The sequence below is a fragment of the Nanorana parkeri genome, unplaced genomic scaffold (genome assembly GCF_000935625.1).
Source record: "Nanorana parkeri isolate BGI_ZX_2015 unplaced genomic scaffold, ASM93562v1 scaffold169, whole genome shotgun sequence".
NCBI lineage: Eukaryota > Metazoa > Chordata > Amphibia > Anura > Dicroglossidae > Nanorana > Nanorana parkeri.
In genome coordinates this window covers 712,658-725,422 of record NW_017306437.1, presented here as the reverse complement: position 1 = coordinate 725,422, position 12,765 = coordinate 712,658, and the positions used below count along the sequence as shown (strand labels likewise).

General features: G+C 40.3%; 1 protein-coding gene across 1 annotated transcript in view; it reads left to right on the top strand.

Moving 5' to 3' along the window:
• Positions 1 to 2,269: 2,269 nt before the first annotated feature.
• Positions 2,270 to 12,765, top strand: part of LOC108785582 (poly [ADP-ribose] polymerase 4-like) — a 60,076-nt gene continuing 49,580 nt past the window's right edge. Inside the window, exons 1-5 of the mRNA XM_018554672.1 lie at positions 2,270 to 2,401; positions 4,347 to 4,530; positions 5,841 to 5,904; positions 7,721 to 7,814; positions 9,925 to 10,023. Of these exons, the coding sequence (XP_018410174.1) occupies positions 2,270 to 2,401; positions 4,347 to 4,530; positions 5,841 to 5,904; positions 7,721 to 7,814; positions 9,925 to 10,023 (573 nt within the window). The remainder of the gene's footprint in view (positions 2,402 to 4,346; positions 4,531 to 5,840; positions 5,905 to 7,720; positions 7,815 to 9,924; positions 10,024 to 12,765) is intronic.

The following is a 12,765-nucleotide window of genomic DNA, read 5'->3' as shown; positions in this document are numbered from 1 at the left end:
TTATAATGTGTGTGATTTATACTCAGTCTGTGTTGGGGAGGATTTTTGTACATGGTTACAGATTTGATATATTTAATTTATGCATAGTTTATTGTGGAATATTAATAAATTATCTCTCTAGAGGTTAAATCTGTATGTAGGTGGTTGTTATGTTCCCTGCTTGATCCCAGAAGTTGCAACAGTGGAAGCAGGTGTTTTGTTTAATAATATATTGTTTTATTAGATACCCACAAATGATAAATGCATAGCGTATATAACCTATAATTTATAAAACTCTCCTGGAGCTGCAAAGATGGAACACTTAAATGAGCCAATGCCTCAAGCATCAAGAATGGGAGTAGAGGGAAATGTATACCCTATCTGAGTAATGTTAGGTTTGATAAAGCACTGTGTATCATAAACATCTCCTGTAGCCTGTTTACAACCACTTTCTGACTACATGAACACAGTCCAGCAATGGATTCATGGCATTTCCCACGGTGGGTTTCCTGATGGTGACAACAGTGGACCATGCCTGCGTAATATGTGTTGAAATGGCCACCTGCAATCCCCATTGGAGTCTGTGTGACAGAATGAAAAATCAAGAATACAATTTGGAGACCGGGATGGAGCCTTGTCACTTCATAAGAGGAAGAGCCTCAACAAGGAAATGTCTAGCAGTATCCCTAGGTATTATTTTAAGGAAAGCTGCAGATTTTAAAATATTCTAAAACGGCCCTATTGCCTCCCCATCGTGTGCAAGTGCTGTGGCTCAATTTCTTCATATGGTGAGGTGTATTCTAGCCTACCTGTGGAATTCAGCTCACACACAGGAATGAACGGGTATTCAAAAATTGTAGAGTTTGTAGTGGTTTTTATATGTGGCTGCTGCTCATCTGATAATTATTGCCACTGGAGTCAAAACTCTTTGTGCCAAAGCTATCAGTTCCAGATAATGTTTTGCTGCACCATGGAGACCATAAAAAAGAACTTGTACCTGTTTAATGCTGATGTAGTTTGTAAAAGAATCATGGGTTATGACACCTACAACAAAAAGATCATCGGAGCTTAATCCATGTAAAACTGATTTGTTTCATTCTTGACTAGAACATTTCATTAAACACTCATTGATATATATTTTTTATCAGGGAATCTGTTATCATGGGTTTTGCAAACTCCAGTTCCTTGATAGATAGAAAACAGCTAGGATTGTAGAGGAGAAGGTCTGGCTATATTTGTCATGAGATGTAGGAGGCCAGTAGGTAATTTAGCCCCAAACATCCATCAATGACTTTATAATCCACGGATTGTATAAAGTAGTGGGTGAGTCTAAACTTGCTTTTGTGCTCACCTGGGAAGGCAATCTGGCGGAAATCCTTGGATCTGTCTGAGTGGAGCAAGATCTGGCTTGCCACGACCAAATGCTCACCCAATATCTTGGCTCAAGAAAACACACATAAGATGCTGTTTTGCTAGTACATGACACCTGATAGGATCCTCAAGTATGCGACTGGAACTTTCCCTCTGTGTTTTCATGGTTGTGGTGCTTGGGGTACGATCTTCCATATTTGGGGGCAGAGTCCAAAAGCATAAAAACTGTGGATATGGGTTTATAATTTACTAAGGTCTGTTTTGAATTGCACTTTGGCCCATGATCCTTGGGAAACCGTACTCAATAGGCCTACTTAGAACTTTTCTAGAAATGGTAGGATATTAAGTAATGACATTTAATTATCTGGCCACCCTCCAACCATAGCCAAAGCATGGCGGCATGCTACCTTGAATTTTCTGGAGGTTAAGCAGAGGGTCATGAGCATCATGGCGCATGAGAAGCTTGGCTGCTAGATCGGTCCTCGCTGCCTCTACCGTGGGCTCCAGCAGTCTAAGGACCTTGAGTCATCACGTCTAATACAGTGTATTAGGGATGAGGATGCCAAGGCAGAGGGGAGAAGAGGCTGCAGGCACCAGTATAGCATTCAGGGATCGAGGATCAGGTGGGTATATCTTCTTTATTCGGTCCCTAGACAAAAATGCACAGTTAACGCATGCAGTGTGAGAATCTCTATAACTAAACCCGTGATTGGATGAAATGCATTGAAAGGCGGATCTTGGGCTGGAACACCAGTGGTACAAGCTTGACTAAACTATTCCAATGGAATCTTGTGTGCGGCCAGCTTTTCTACTGTTTGTACTGGAACTATTCTTACATAACATTTTATATCTACCTGACTTAAAATGAAAAATACAAAGTTCAAAGTACTTTAACATTTTTTTTAATTTCAATTCTAGGATGGGTGTAGGCATCTTTTCAGACTGTGTTTTCTTCCTCAAAGTCACTTCTTTGCCATTCAAAGAAAAGAAAAACCTCAAAACCTGCATAACTTCCAATGGAGGAGTCATTTCCTTTGTAGTCAATGAAAAGGTATGTGTATCAACTGGCAGCATACATTATGTATTGATAATATATTAGCCATAGCTAGTGGCATAGCAACTGGACAAGAGTAGCTCTTGTGTTCCTTCAGTGGACAACAATGGCCTTGATTTAAGAATGCCTTCTCTTTGCCCAAATTGCAGATTTTTTTTAAACCATTTTAAGGGTTAGTCTGCCTAAAAGGAATGTTTTAGGAATAGGTTAAATCTAGTAAGTTGTGTCACCCAATGGGTTCATGTTTCTCTTCGAAGATTGTTGGTGGTGAGATCACCTTACCATAGTTTCCAACTCTTTTCCCATGGAACTTACAGTCATACTTTTACTGCCTTGTTTAAATTCTCCAGCACTCCTGCCTCCATTACTTGATGATACAACACACTGAAGGAGGGAGGCTGAAGCAGAAGGGTATGTCAGGCTGACTCATAGTGGCACCAAGAACCTAATGTCATAAACGTTAAGCATGGAGTTTTTAGTACAGCAAAAAAGTGAAATATAAAAATAGTACCCAACATACCTGATGCCTAACTCTAGGACAGATCCTAACACTAAACCTTCCCTTCACACAGATCTTTAAAACAATCCTGTGTAATGTCCATGCAGGGTAAAGAAACCGGTGTGTTTTAATGTCCCTTATCCACAGCAGTATGTGCTCACCTTTCCTTAGCACTTCTGCCACTCCGATGAGCCTTTGGAAGTGGGGAATGGAAGCCCTGTGGATGCAATTAGTTGTTGTAGTTAGAGCTTACACAGGGCTTAGCACTCTCTCTCTACCCTCATTTGAGCGCATTGAAAGCAGAACTAAACAACAAAAATAAGTTGGGCCCTGGAGGAGCTTTTGTCATCATGTGCAAGTATGCTCAGCACATTTGCAAAATATTGCACACTTACCTTGCAAAGTGCCCCCTCTCCGGTGATGTGATGTCTGTGCTCTCACTTATCAGTGCTTCCATATTCTCCCGGTCTTCTTCTGGGTTAGGTCATCTTGATTACATGAACATAGGCGTTTCTTCATCTCAGCACAAGATCATGCCAAGATTTACACTAAGCTGCAGATGTAATACTTTTTTTGGCAGAAAAGACATACAGTGTCTCTTCTGTAATTAAACTGACACTAAACTCAGGTGTTAAATATTAAAAATGTATTCAAGTACCTTGACTATTTACATTATTGTACCTTATTTGTGCATCTGTAGACCCTCAAATCATTTCTGAATTCATACTGACACGGTCCTTCCTTCTGGAGGGTGGCTACTTTTGTTCCTCATGTTCCCTTTGTGTGTTGTAAAGTAGCCACTGCTCCAAGCTCGCTCCTGTGAGGGACTACAACCTTGATACAAATTGGTAAACTAAATCTAGTGCATAATGGGAGTGATCTTGGATCGGTGGCTACTTTACAACACACACACAGAGACCATCGGGAACAAAAGTAGCCACCCTCCAGAAAGAAGGACAGTGTTGGCATGAATTCAGAGATGATTTGAGGGTCTAGAGCTGAGTGATACACAAATAAGATTTAACCCGTGAGTTTAGTGTCACTTTGCAATCTACCTGTCAGCATTTTTTGGAAAATGCAGTACTGCTTTAACACCTTAAATGGCAGACTTTATTTACTAGCACTGAAGGTATTGGCAATGAATCCTCTCAACCACTATTTTATGTACAGGTGTCACAGAAACAGTAAGTGAGGAAAAATCTCCTCATTGGGGACTAAGGCAGAAAATAACCTGACAGAAAGTTTAGCTTTTTTTTGCACTCTATTCATACATTTTTTGGCTGCAATCAAGCTTTAACCTAACTGCAATGTTTAAATTGCAGTGAAGGGAAATTTATAGATGTCATTATAAGTAATATAGTGGTTAAATCACACTGTCAGAATATAATGCAGTTTATGGTTTATACATGAATTTCATTGTGATCAGAGCGTCTTGTCTTTTAGTGTACACATGTCGTTGTACTAAGTAATGCAGCACTGAACAGTTCCCAGCAGAAGAATATCCAGAAGCATTGCATACCAATAGTGAAGCCTGATTTCATTTGGAGATCCGCCCAAGAGAATCGACTTGTTGAGGTGGGATTGTCTGACAGCAGAGAAGTTGAGGTGAACCTGGAACAAGTGAAAGGTAAATATTTATAGATTCTGGAATGAGATCCTGTACAAAACTAAAAATAGGAACAAAAGGATTGTTGTACACACTGTAAAATGCTTTTCTTGGAGTCCATTGAGGGACACAGGAAGTTTTAAACCTTTGGTTTATACTGCCGCCTACAGGAGGATTGTACATTCCACAATGTGAATGCCACAAGAAAACAGTAGGGCTAACACTGTGGCCAACACCTTGGTGAAAAGAAATTGCTGATGCACTGACAGATCTGTTTGATTCCATCTGGAACTTTTGGTCCCAGATAAAAACATTCAAAACCTCGAGATCCAAAATGGGGTTGTTGGTGCCTGTGGGAGAAGAATGCCCTGACATCAGTGGTCAGTGAGGGAGGAGAAGAAACAATTATGCTTTTTGTCAGCCAGGCATTGTGGAGGGCATTGGTGGGGATGAGAGCCCAGTAAGATACACATTAATGCCAAATGGAGGAGAATGGTGTAAAACGGGGGGGGAGAGAGCTGTAGGAGATCAATAATGTCCAGTGGGGGGTTGGCAAGGAACAATAGTGCCCTGCAGGGGGGTGGGGAGAGCAATAGTACCCTAATGGGGTGAGGAGAAAACTGGTGTCAGTAGATAACACTTACATGCACTGAAGTCTGTGCTCTCACTAAATGCTGATGCTCCCTCACTCCTCCTTCTGCTGTTGGGGCTATACAGACTCAGGCGATCACTCCACCACACAGAGTAAAGGTGCCCATACACCTTACAACCATCGCAAGACTTTTGTCTTGCGATGGTTGTAAGCCAATTACCGATCCAGTGGTGTCTGCATGCGGGTGCACGCGTCGATAGACTTACCTTGCGTCTCTGCTCGTCTCCCGGCCGAGAATCCGAACTGCGCATGATCCTTTGCGGCCGCACGAGCAGATCTGGATTCTCGGCTGGGGAGCGAGCAGCGACAACGAGGTATGTTTAAACCGGGTTTTTTAAAAACATTTTTTGCCTATATCTACTGCTTGCCAGCAGTAGATATAGGCAAAAAAACAGACTTTAGAACCCCTTTAAGAATAGAACCGGAGCCAGGTGGCCTTTTTTTGTGGATTGTTCCCCTTTCTGCAGGAAATGCAGAACAATTTATAATCATCTACACAGACTTTTCATCAACAGCATCTGCACTCCTTCCACAGTTTATAGATGACACTTGCTGTCCCCTGTTGCTATACAGACAATGGGTGTCCATACATGGTTTAATAAATATAATCTAAGCCTTGCATTCTTATTAAGGACATAATAAATACATGTACTGCTTTATTTATGTATTTGTTTTGCAGATGATAAGAAAAGTAGATTTCTTGCAAAATTTATGAAACACACCAAAAGTGACATTGCTGAAAGGTAATTATAACTTTTTGTGTATGTACCTATGTATTGTGTCTTCTAATGTGTACTTCATAGTCTAAAATATAACACAGCAAATCTAAATATACACATCACAAAACAGCCAGACTCAGTAGTCAGAAAATGTTCACCACAACACGAGGCTGAGTCACCCAGTGATATCATATAGTTGAAATGTACTACAGCTGAACTTGCTAATGATTGGTAGTGTGGGTCTAACGAGTCAGCGGTGTTGCAGTGGAGTTTGTTTAGATGCACCCTCTGTGTTTATGCAGCCCCCATCACCTTCTGTGATGTGGCTACAAGACATTTAGTGATAGCCAGGGCTGTAGTCAGCCTGGCTGAAATTATAGTGGCAGTTATCTGGTTAATTCCCTGTACCCCCTGGTGAGGAGTGTGACTCTACTGTAGTGTATGTACAGTACAGCAGCCAATCACTGGGATTTTCTCAAACAGTGGTGCATGCTGGGATACGTTACAATTACTGGAGGGATTTTCCATGTGCTCAGACAAGCCAGGAACCAGCTATGGAATAGGGCTGGTTGCTGTTCAGCCTGCCCCCTAGGCTAGGCCTGAGGCCTTGGGGTGGGCATAGGCTGGTGTGAGGGAAATGTTTCCCTGAGGCCTCCAACATGGAGGAGGTCTGTGTTGCTGTTAGAGGAAGAGACCCAGGACCAATGATGGCTCTTGAAGTTTCCTGGAACCTAAGGACTTCGGGAGCATGGTTGGTGTCTTTCCTATTGAGGATCTATATTCATCCTTGCTCATCTGCTAGTTCAGTTGCTATCCGCTGCCTCCCAAGCGGATCTACACTGATATGCCAACCGGGTCTGGTGAGTCTGGAGCTTATGTCAGTTACCCTGGAAATCTAGAATCCCTATAACCTCTCTCCCCAGTAAAGATGTTCAATAAAACGTTATTCTGCATTATACTACTGGAGTGGACATCAGCTATTGTGGGCACTAGAATAAGGGCGGTTAATGCTAATGCGTGGGCAGCTAAAGATCATACCCTGGCCTAGACAGACTAGAGATGAACCGGGCATTCAGCGGGTCCTTCAGGGGTGAGCGCTACATTTATGTTTTAGACCCTTTTTTACCCTATGGTCTTGGAGTAGGAGTCACTTCACCTCTGGCCCCATGACTACATACCGGTACTTTAGATACATCAGTCTTTATTATTTCACCTACCACAGGGTTAATCTTCCTCGCTGCTAGTGAGGTTATACTTGGATCAGCATGACAATGTATACTTCATGTAAACTGTTCGATGCTGCCTATGCTTGCTTTCTGTTGTTTTGGGTCAATGTATGTAAACATTTTTATTTCTCTTATATAAACCTAAAGGATCATTAAAAAGTAAACAAAACCAAATACACTATATAAAAAAGCTGTAGCTCTTAGCTCTTTTATTCACCACCTTAGGTGATCCCCCCATTGAGGCTTATAAAGCTGTAATGAGGACTGCTGGGTGGGGTCTGTTCTTACGTTTTATTAGCCAAGATTAATAAGGAATTGAGCAAAATTGTACAACCTATGGGATCACTTGCATCGCCAATCCCTGGTTGTTGCAGGTCAGATTAATGCATGATTTCACTGAAAAACTTTACATTGTGCTCATGACCAGTATGTGCAGAATGTCCCTAAATAATCCCTAAATACCTCCATTCACTTTAGAGAAGATCTGGGTGCTGGTCTACATGTGCTGACACATACAGAGTGACAACACCAGTGTCATGGTGTGGCTCTTTGAAAAAAGACATTTGTTCTTTCATACTCTTGGCACAGGGATCACTTTTCTTTCCTAATTTCAGGGATCTGATAGATGATGAGGAATTTGAAGAACAAGGAGATGAAAAGGACTTTCCATATGATGCAGACCTGGCGAAATACAGCTTATTCCAAAAAGTATGTGGTTCATTTGAACTTGGGAATATTGCAAAATCATGCTGTAATAGTATTAAAATATGTTGATATTAGTCGTTACTATGACAGCAGAGCCAAATCAGATCTCTATGTTCTGGTGGCACATGTCATACTGAAGTAATTGCTTCAGAAGAGGAATCGCTCTCATCAACAGTGATTCAGAATATTGGCTCCCTCTACTGTTTCTAGATGACAGATTCACTTTAAATGTACAGTGTTAAAAACAAATCCTGGTGCTGATCACTGATGAAGCTGGGGAGAAATCTACTGTCTGCTTGTACACCTTGCCAGGGATGAGAAAGCTAAACGTGAATGATATTTAGCAAGCATGACATTTTCTTTTGAAACATACAAATAGTCTGCTCCTTATATTAATTAATTAACAATGCAAATTTGTATATCCTAACAGATATTAGGTTTTCTTAAATTAAGCCGTACTGCAAAAGCTCCTCTGCACTAAAGCAATCTTTACTCCTAAGACTATTTTTTTGAATCGCATATAAAAAGGGTAACGTTCCAGACATTTGTAACAGCTGAAGCTTTCCCCTCCATGCAACGGTCAATATTGCCACTATAGGTAATGTCACTTGTAAGACCACTTTGAGTAGAAGTGCAAGAAGTGTTATTGTAGTTTGATGAATCAGGTCCTTTTTATAATCTAAATCAGCGGTCTCAAAGAGCCGGTACTCACAGCCAGCTGAGAAGTCAGGTACGCGATGACCGCGTACCTGACTTGTGGGAGCAGCTACACGGTCTGCATCTCTGTCGGATGCAGACCTCAGAGCTGCACTCGTCAGCTCCTGTACTGAGATCCTTTCGGCTGGAGCTCAGTTCTGTATTAGTATTAGTGAGGTCTAGAGCACCAGGGATCGATCTGCCTCCTCACAGCTTCCTCCCTGCAAAAAGGTAAGCAAGAGAGGGGGGTCTGTATTTTATTTTTATTTAATGTTATATGTGTGGGGGGGGGGGGTTATTTTATATGTGGGGGAGCGTTCTATATATACTGTGTGTGTGTGTATGTATATATATTTATGTGTATGTGGGGTATATTTTTTTAAGTGTATGGAGGGAGGGGGAGGGTATTACTTTATATGTGCAGGGGTAGGTTTTTTTATGTGTATGAAGGGGTGTATTATTTTATATGTACAGGGGTAGGTTTTTTTCTTTTTCTTCTGTGTACGGGGGGGTTGCTAGGAACTTGCATTTTCCTGCAGCAGGAATCCCTAATCTGGCGTTTACAAGCGGCAGCTGTCACCCATTGACGTTAATGATCAGGTGACAGCAGGTGCATGTAAATGCCTGATCACAGCATGTAATGATATGTGATATGATAACATTTGGTTAGCCTAATTTATGCTAGTCGTTCATTTGCCACACCTCCAGTGCCTCCTTATCAGTCCATTGGTGGCTTTACTGATTACCTTTGAGGTGCCAAGGAAAGGAGGGGTTGGGCTAATCACTGACTTCGTAGACAAAGTTGAAATTTGGAGAATAGGTTGCCCTGAGTTTTGAGCTAATGAGTACTTAAGAAAAATGCTGAAACAATGAACAGGCGCCTGGACGTGACTACTATTAAATGTAGAAGGGTTAGTCATTTTGTCTTCATTGCTGGTTTTCTTTTACATAAATGGGTCCCAACCACGTCTGTTGCTGTTCCCATCTTACAGATACATCCTACTTAACATGGATCAGCAGGCAACCTCCTCCAATACCTGCGTCCTGCGCAGGCTTTGGGAGCTTCATTCTTCTTCATTGAGCCAGTGAACAACAGCATAATGTGCATGGCGGTTTCTTCATGGAACCTAATAGAGAAGCCATTTTTAGGAAGTTCTTGCTAGTAGCCACCAATCTGGATTATGGATTTACCAAACAAGAATTAAAATTCACATTAAGTAACAACTTAAAAAACAAAGATCATGTTTCAGACCACATTTTCTGAAACCTAAATGGTTACTTTGAACAAATAGTCGCAGTCCTTAATTGCTGGCATAAGTGTTTTTGAAAAATTATGATTTTAAATTTAACACAAAAGTATATGCTATAATAAATACAGTAAATATTCTTATGTATTCATTCTGTGTCATACTTTTAGGGAGAAGAAATTGCTATTGTGGAATTACTCTGTTTTTGTGAACAGTGCCCCTTTCCATTTAAAGTATCTACAGTGTGTGGCATACCAGGAATATCTCAGGTACAGTATTGATAGCCTAATGGCCAGAAAATTGGAGATTATGAGACGTTGGGAGATGTTGAGAAGGAAAACTTCTGGTCGGTCAGTAATATTGGGTAAATCTAAGATATATATATATATATATGTTTTTTTTTTTGTTACAGAGAGAGTCTAAAAAGCCACATCCTCGAAAGCAGTAGAGTGCCGAGCGTAGACCTAGCTTGTATAGTTGGGGGTTGCATAATATAAATAGTGAAATTGAATTAATTTGTTTTTTAAAGGAAGTGAAGGTAGACACAAAGGTATCCTCATATTCCTCCTGTGTTGTCAATTGTGGGATCTACCCTTGTTATTTCTCTCTAGTCTTATGCTTTAAAGGTTTAATAGATAATAAGGCTGAAAATTACAATATACTGAAGAGCGCGACTACCTGTGTAAGTGCTGGGGAACCTGGTGTGGCTGGCAAAATGAACTGAAATAAATAATATATAATATGTGACTTACAGTTGGGAAGTCATCAGGTGTGTCTTGAAATCCCCAGTGGTATGGCCTCGGAAGTCTTGTAAACTTGTCTGGTCCGCGGCAGGTGATTGATGGCTGTAATACATGGAAGCTAATTTGGTTTTATCCCTCTGTAACAGGAGTTTCCACTATTTTGGGTGAGAAATGTGGATTCTAGTGTGCCAAGTTGGGTTTTGGTTGCTTGTTGTAATTGAAGAAAACTGAAATAGAATTTAGATAGAACAAACTCTTCAATCTGGGCAAAACTCAACATTTTTCCCTACTGAATAGTTGGTTGAGATATTTAATGTCAATTAAGTGTCAAACGGTTATGTCAACAATAGTTGTAAATTCTGGTAAGAAGAGGTTGTCCCAAACGGGATTGTTTGGTGAATCAGACCAGTTATCTTTATATATTTTAAAAGACACAAAAGAGAATATTTAGGTGTTTGTATCATAAGTGTGTCCCCATATGAGATGGGGGCCTTTCTACACACAGAGTTATGTAGAGATCCATAACAGGAGTCTATCCGATCTCTGTTTCCATACTGGCTGCTCCAAAGAAGGGTATGTTAACTAGAAACAGTGCAATATATTACAGATGGAAGCTGGGGAATGCTAAACCCGCAGCCCTACTGAGCGTTCTCAGTAAAACCCTAGGTACCTGTTGGTTTCATATGAAGGAGTTGCAAATGGAGTCAATCCTTTTAAATGTTTCTGTGCTATCCTACAAGAGGCATTAAAGAGGATATACAGTATATAAAAGTTTCTGGGCAAAATTAATTTTTAGGAGGTTGACTCTTCCCAAAATGTCCAGTGATATACCTATCCATTGTCTGGTTCTGGTTTGGAGGAAGTTCATGATTCAATGTGGATTGTTGTCTATATATATTTTTTAAGAGGGACTTAAATTTGTCTACAATTTTTAACTGGGGATGTACGTGGTGAATACAGTAGTTTGGGGCCTAAGGCAAAAAGAAGAGACTTGTTCCGATTTAGCTGAAATCCAGAGAATGTATCTAATTCCTCCAGGAAGTTTAGTAAATGGAAAATGGATACATTTGAGTCTGCTAGATAGATTAGTGTTTCATCTGAATACAAGGAAACATGTTTTTACTTTAACCACATGAAGACCGTGGTGTTTACACCCCCTTCCTGTCGAGACCATTTTTCAGTATTCAGCACTGCAGTACTTTGACATTTATTTAGTCATGCCACGCTGTACTGAAATTAATTTTATATCATTTTTTGGGGACACATAGAGCTTTCTTTTGGTGGTGTTTAACCACCACTGGGGTTTTTTATTTTCTACTATATAATGAAAAAAGGACCGAAAATAAAATTTAAAAAAAACAAACCGTTTCCCCTTTATTATGTTATGAAACTTATTTTTGTGTGTGTGTCACTTTTAATATTTTTTGTGACTTTCATTTTTCTTCCTTTTTTTTTACACTTAACTTTATTGTTATCACATAGAGGGCTAAGAAGCTTGTATGTTGTGCATGAAGGCACAACATACAAGCGATCGGGCGTCTCTACAAATGTTGACAGTTTCCTGCTCGTGTTGCAAAGGATGAATTGGGTGCAGGTTCACCAGGAGGAAGACCATTCCTCCATAAAGGCATAGAGACACAACAGAAGCCCAGCACATCGCAATGGCAACTAAAGTCCCAAGCGTGGCACCAAATCCAATAAGTAAAACAAATGGCAAAAATATTCATCAATTCATAACTAGCTTTTCAAGTAAGGCTGACATGGACGGGCTTAAAATAATACAAAAATAAATGTTACACACATATCAATATGATCAGTCAGTCAGTCAGTCAGTCAGCCATTCACTGCATTTAAACTGATTGAGCTAAATTAAAAAACCAGAGATCCTCCATTCGATCGATTTAGTGAGCTCGATCGTCTTTGACATTGCCATGTCGGTCAGCTGTGGCAAAATTAGAGTCAGTTGCTTCTGATGAATAGAAAAAATTATTCAAGAGAACAAAAAGTTGCGCTAGGAGGAAACACTATGTGTAAATAATGACCAGCTGCAGCAATGTGCAATCAGAACCACAGTGAAATCTAAAATATGCTGTGCTTGGTATGTGAAATCAAAAATAAGTGGAATAATTGAAAACAACTATGTATCCTATATTAATATGCCCGTGAGCTATTGCATATATTCTCTTACATTGTTGATTAATGAATGAATTCATACAGTGGTTCCTTCTATACTGAATGAATTTCCGAAAAGCCTGTGTGAGCTCTTAC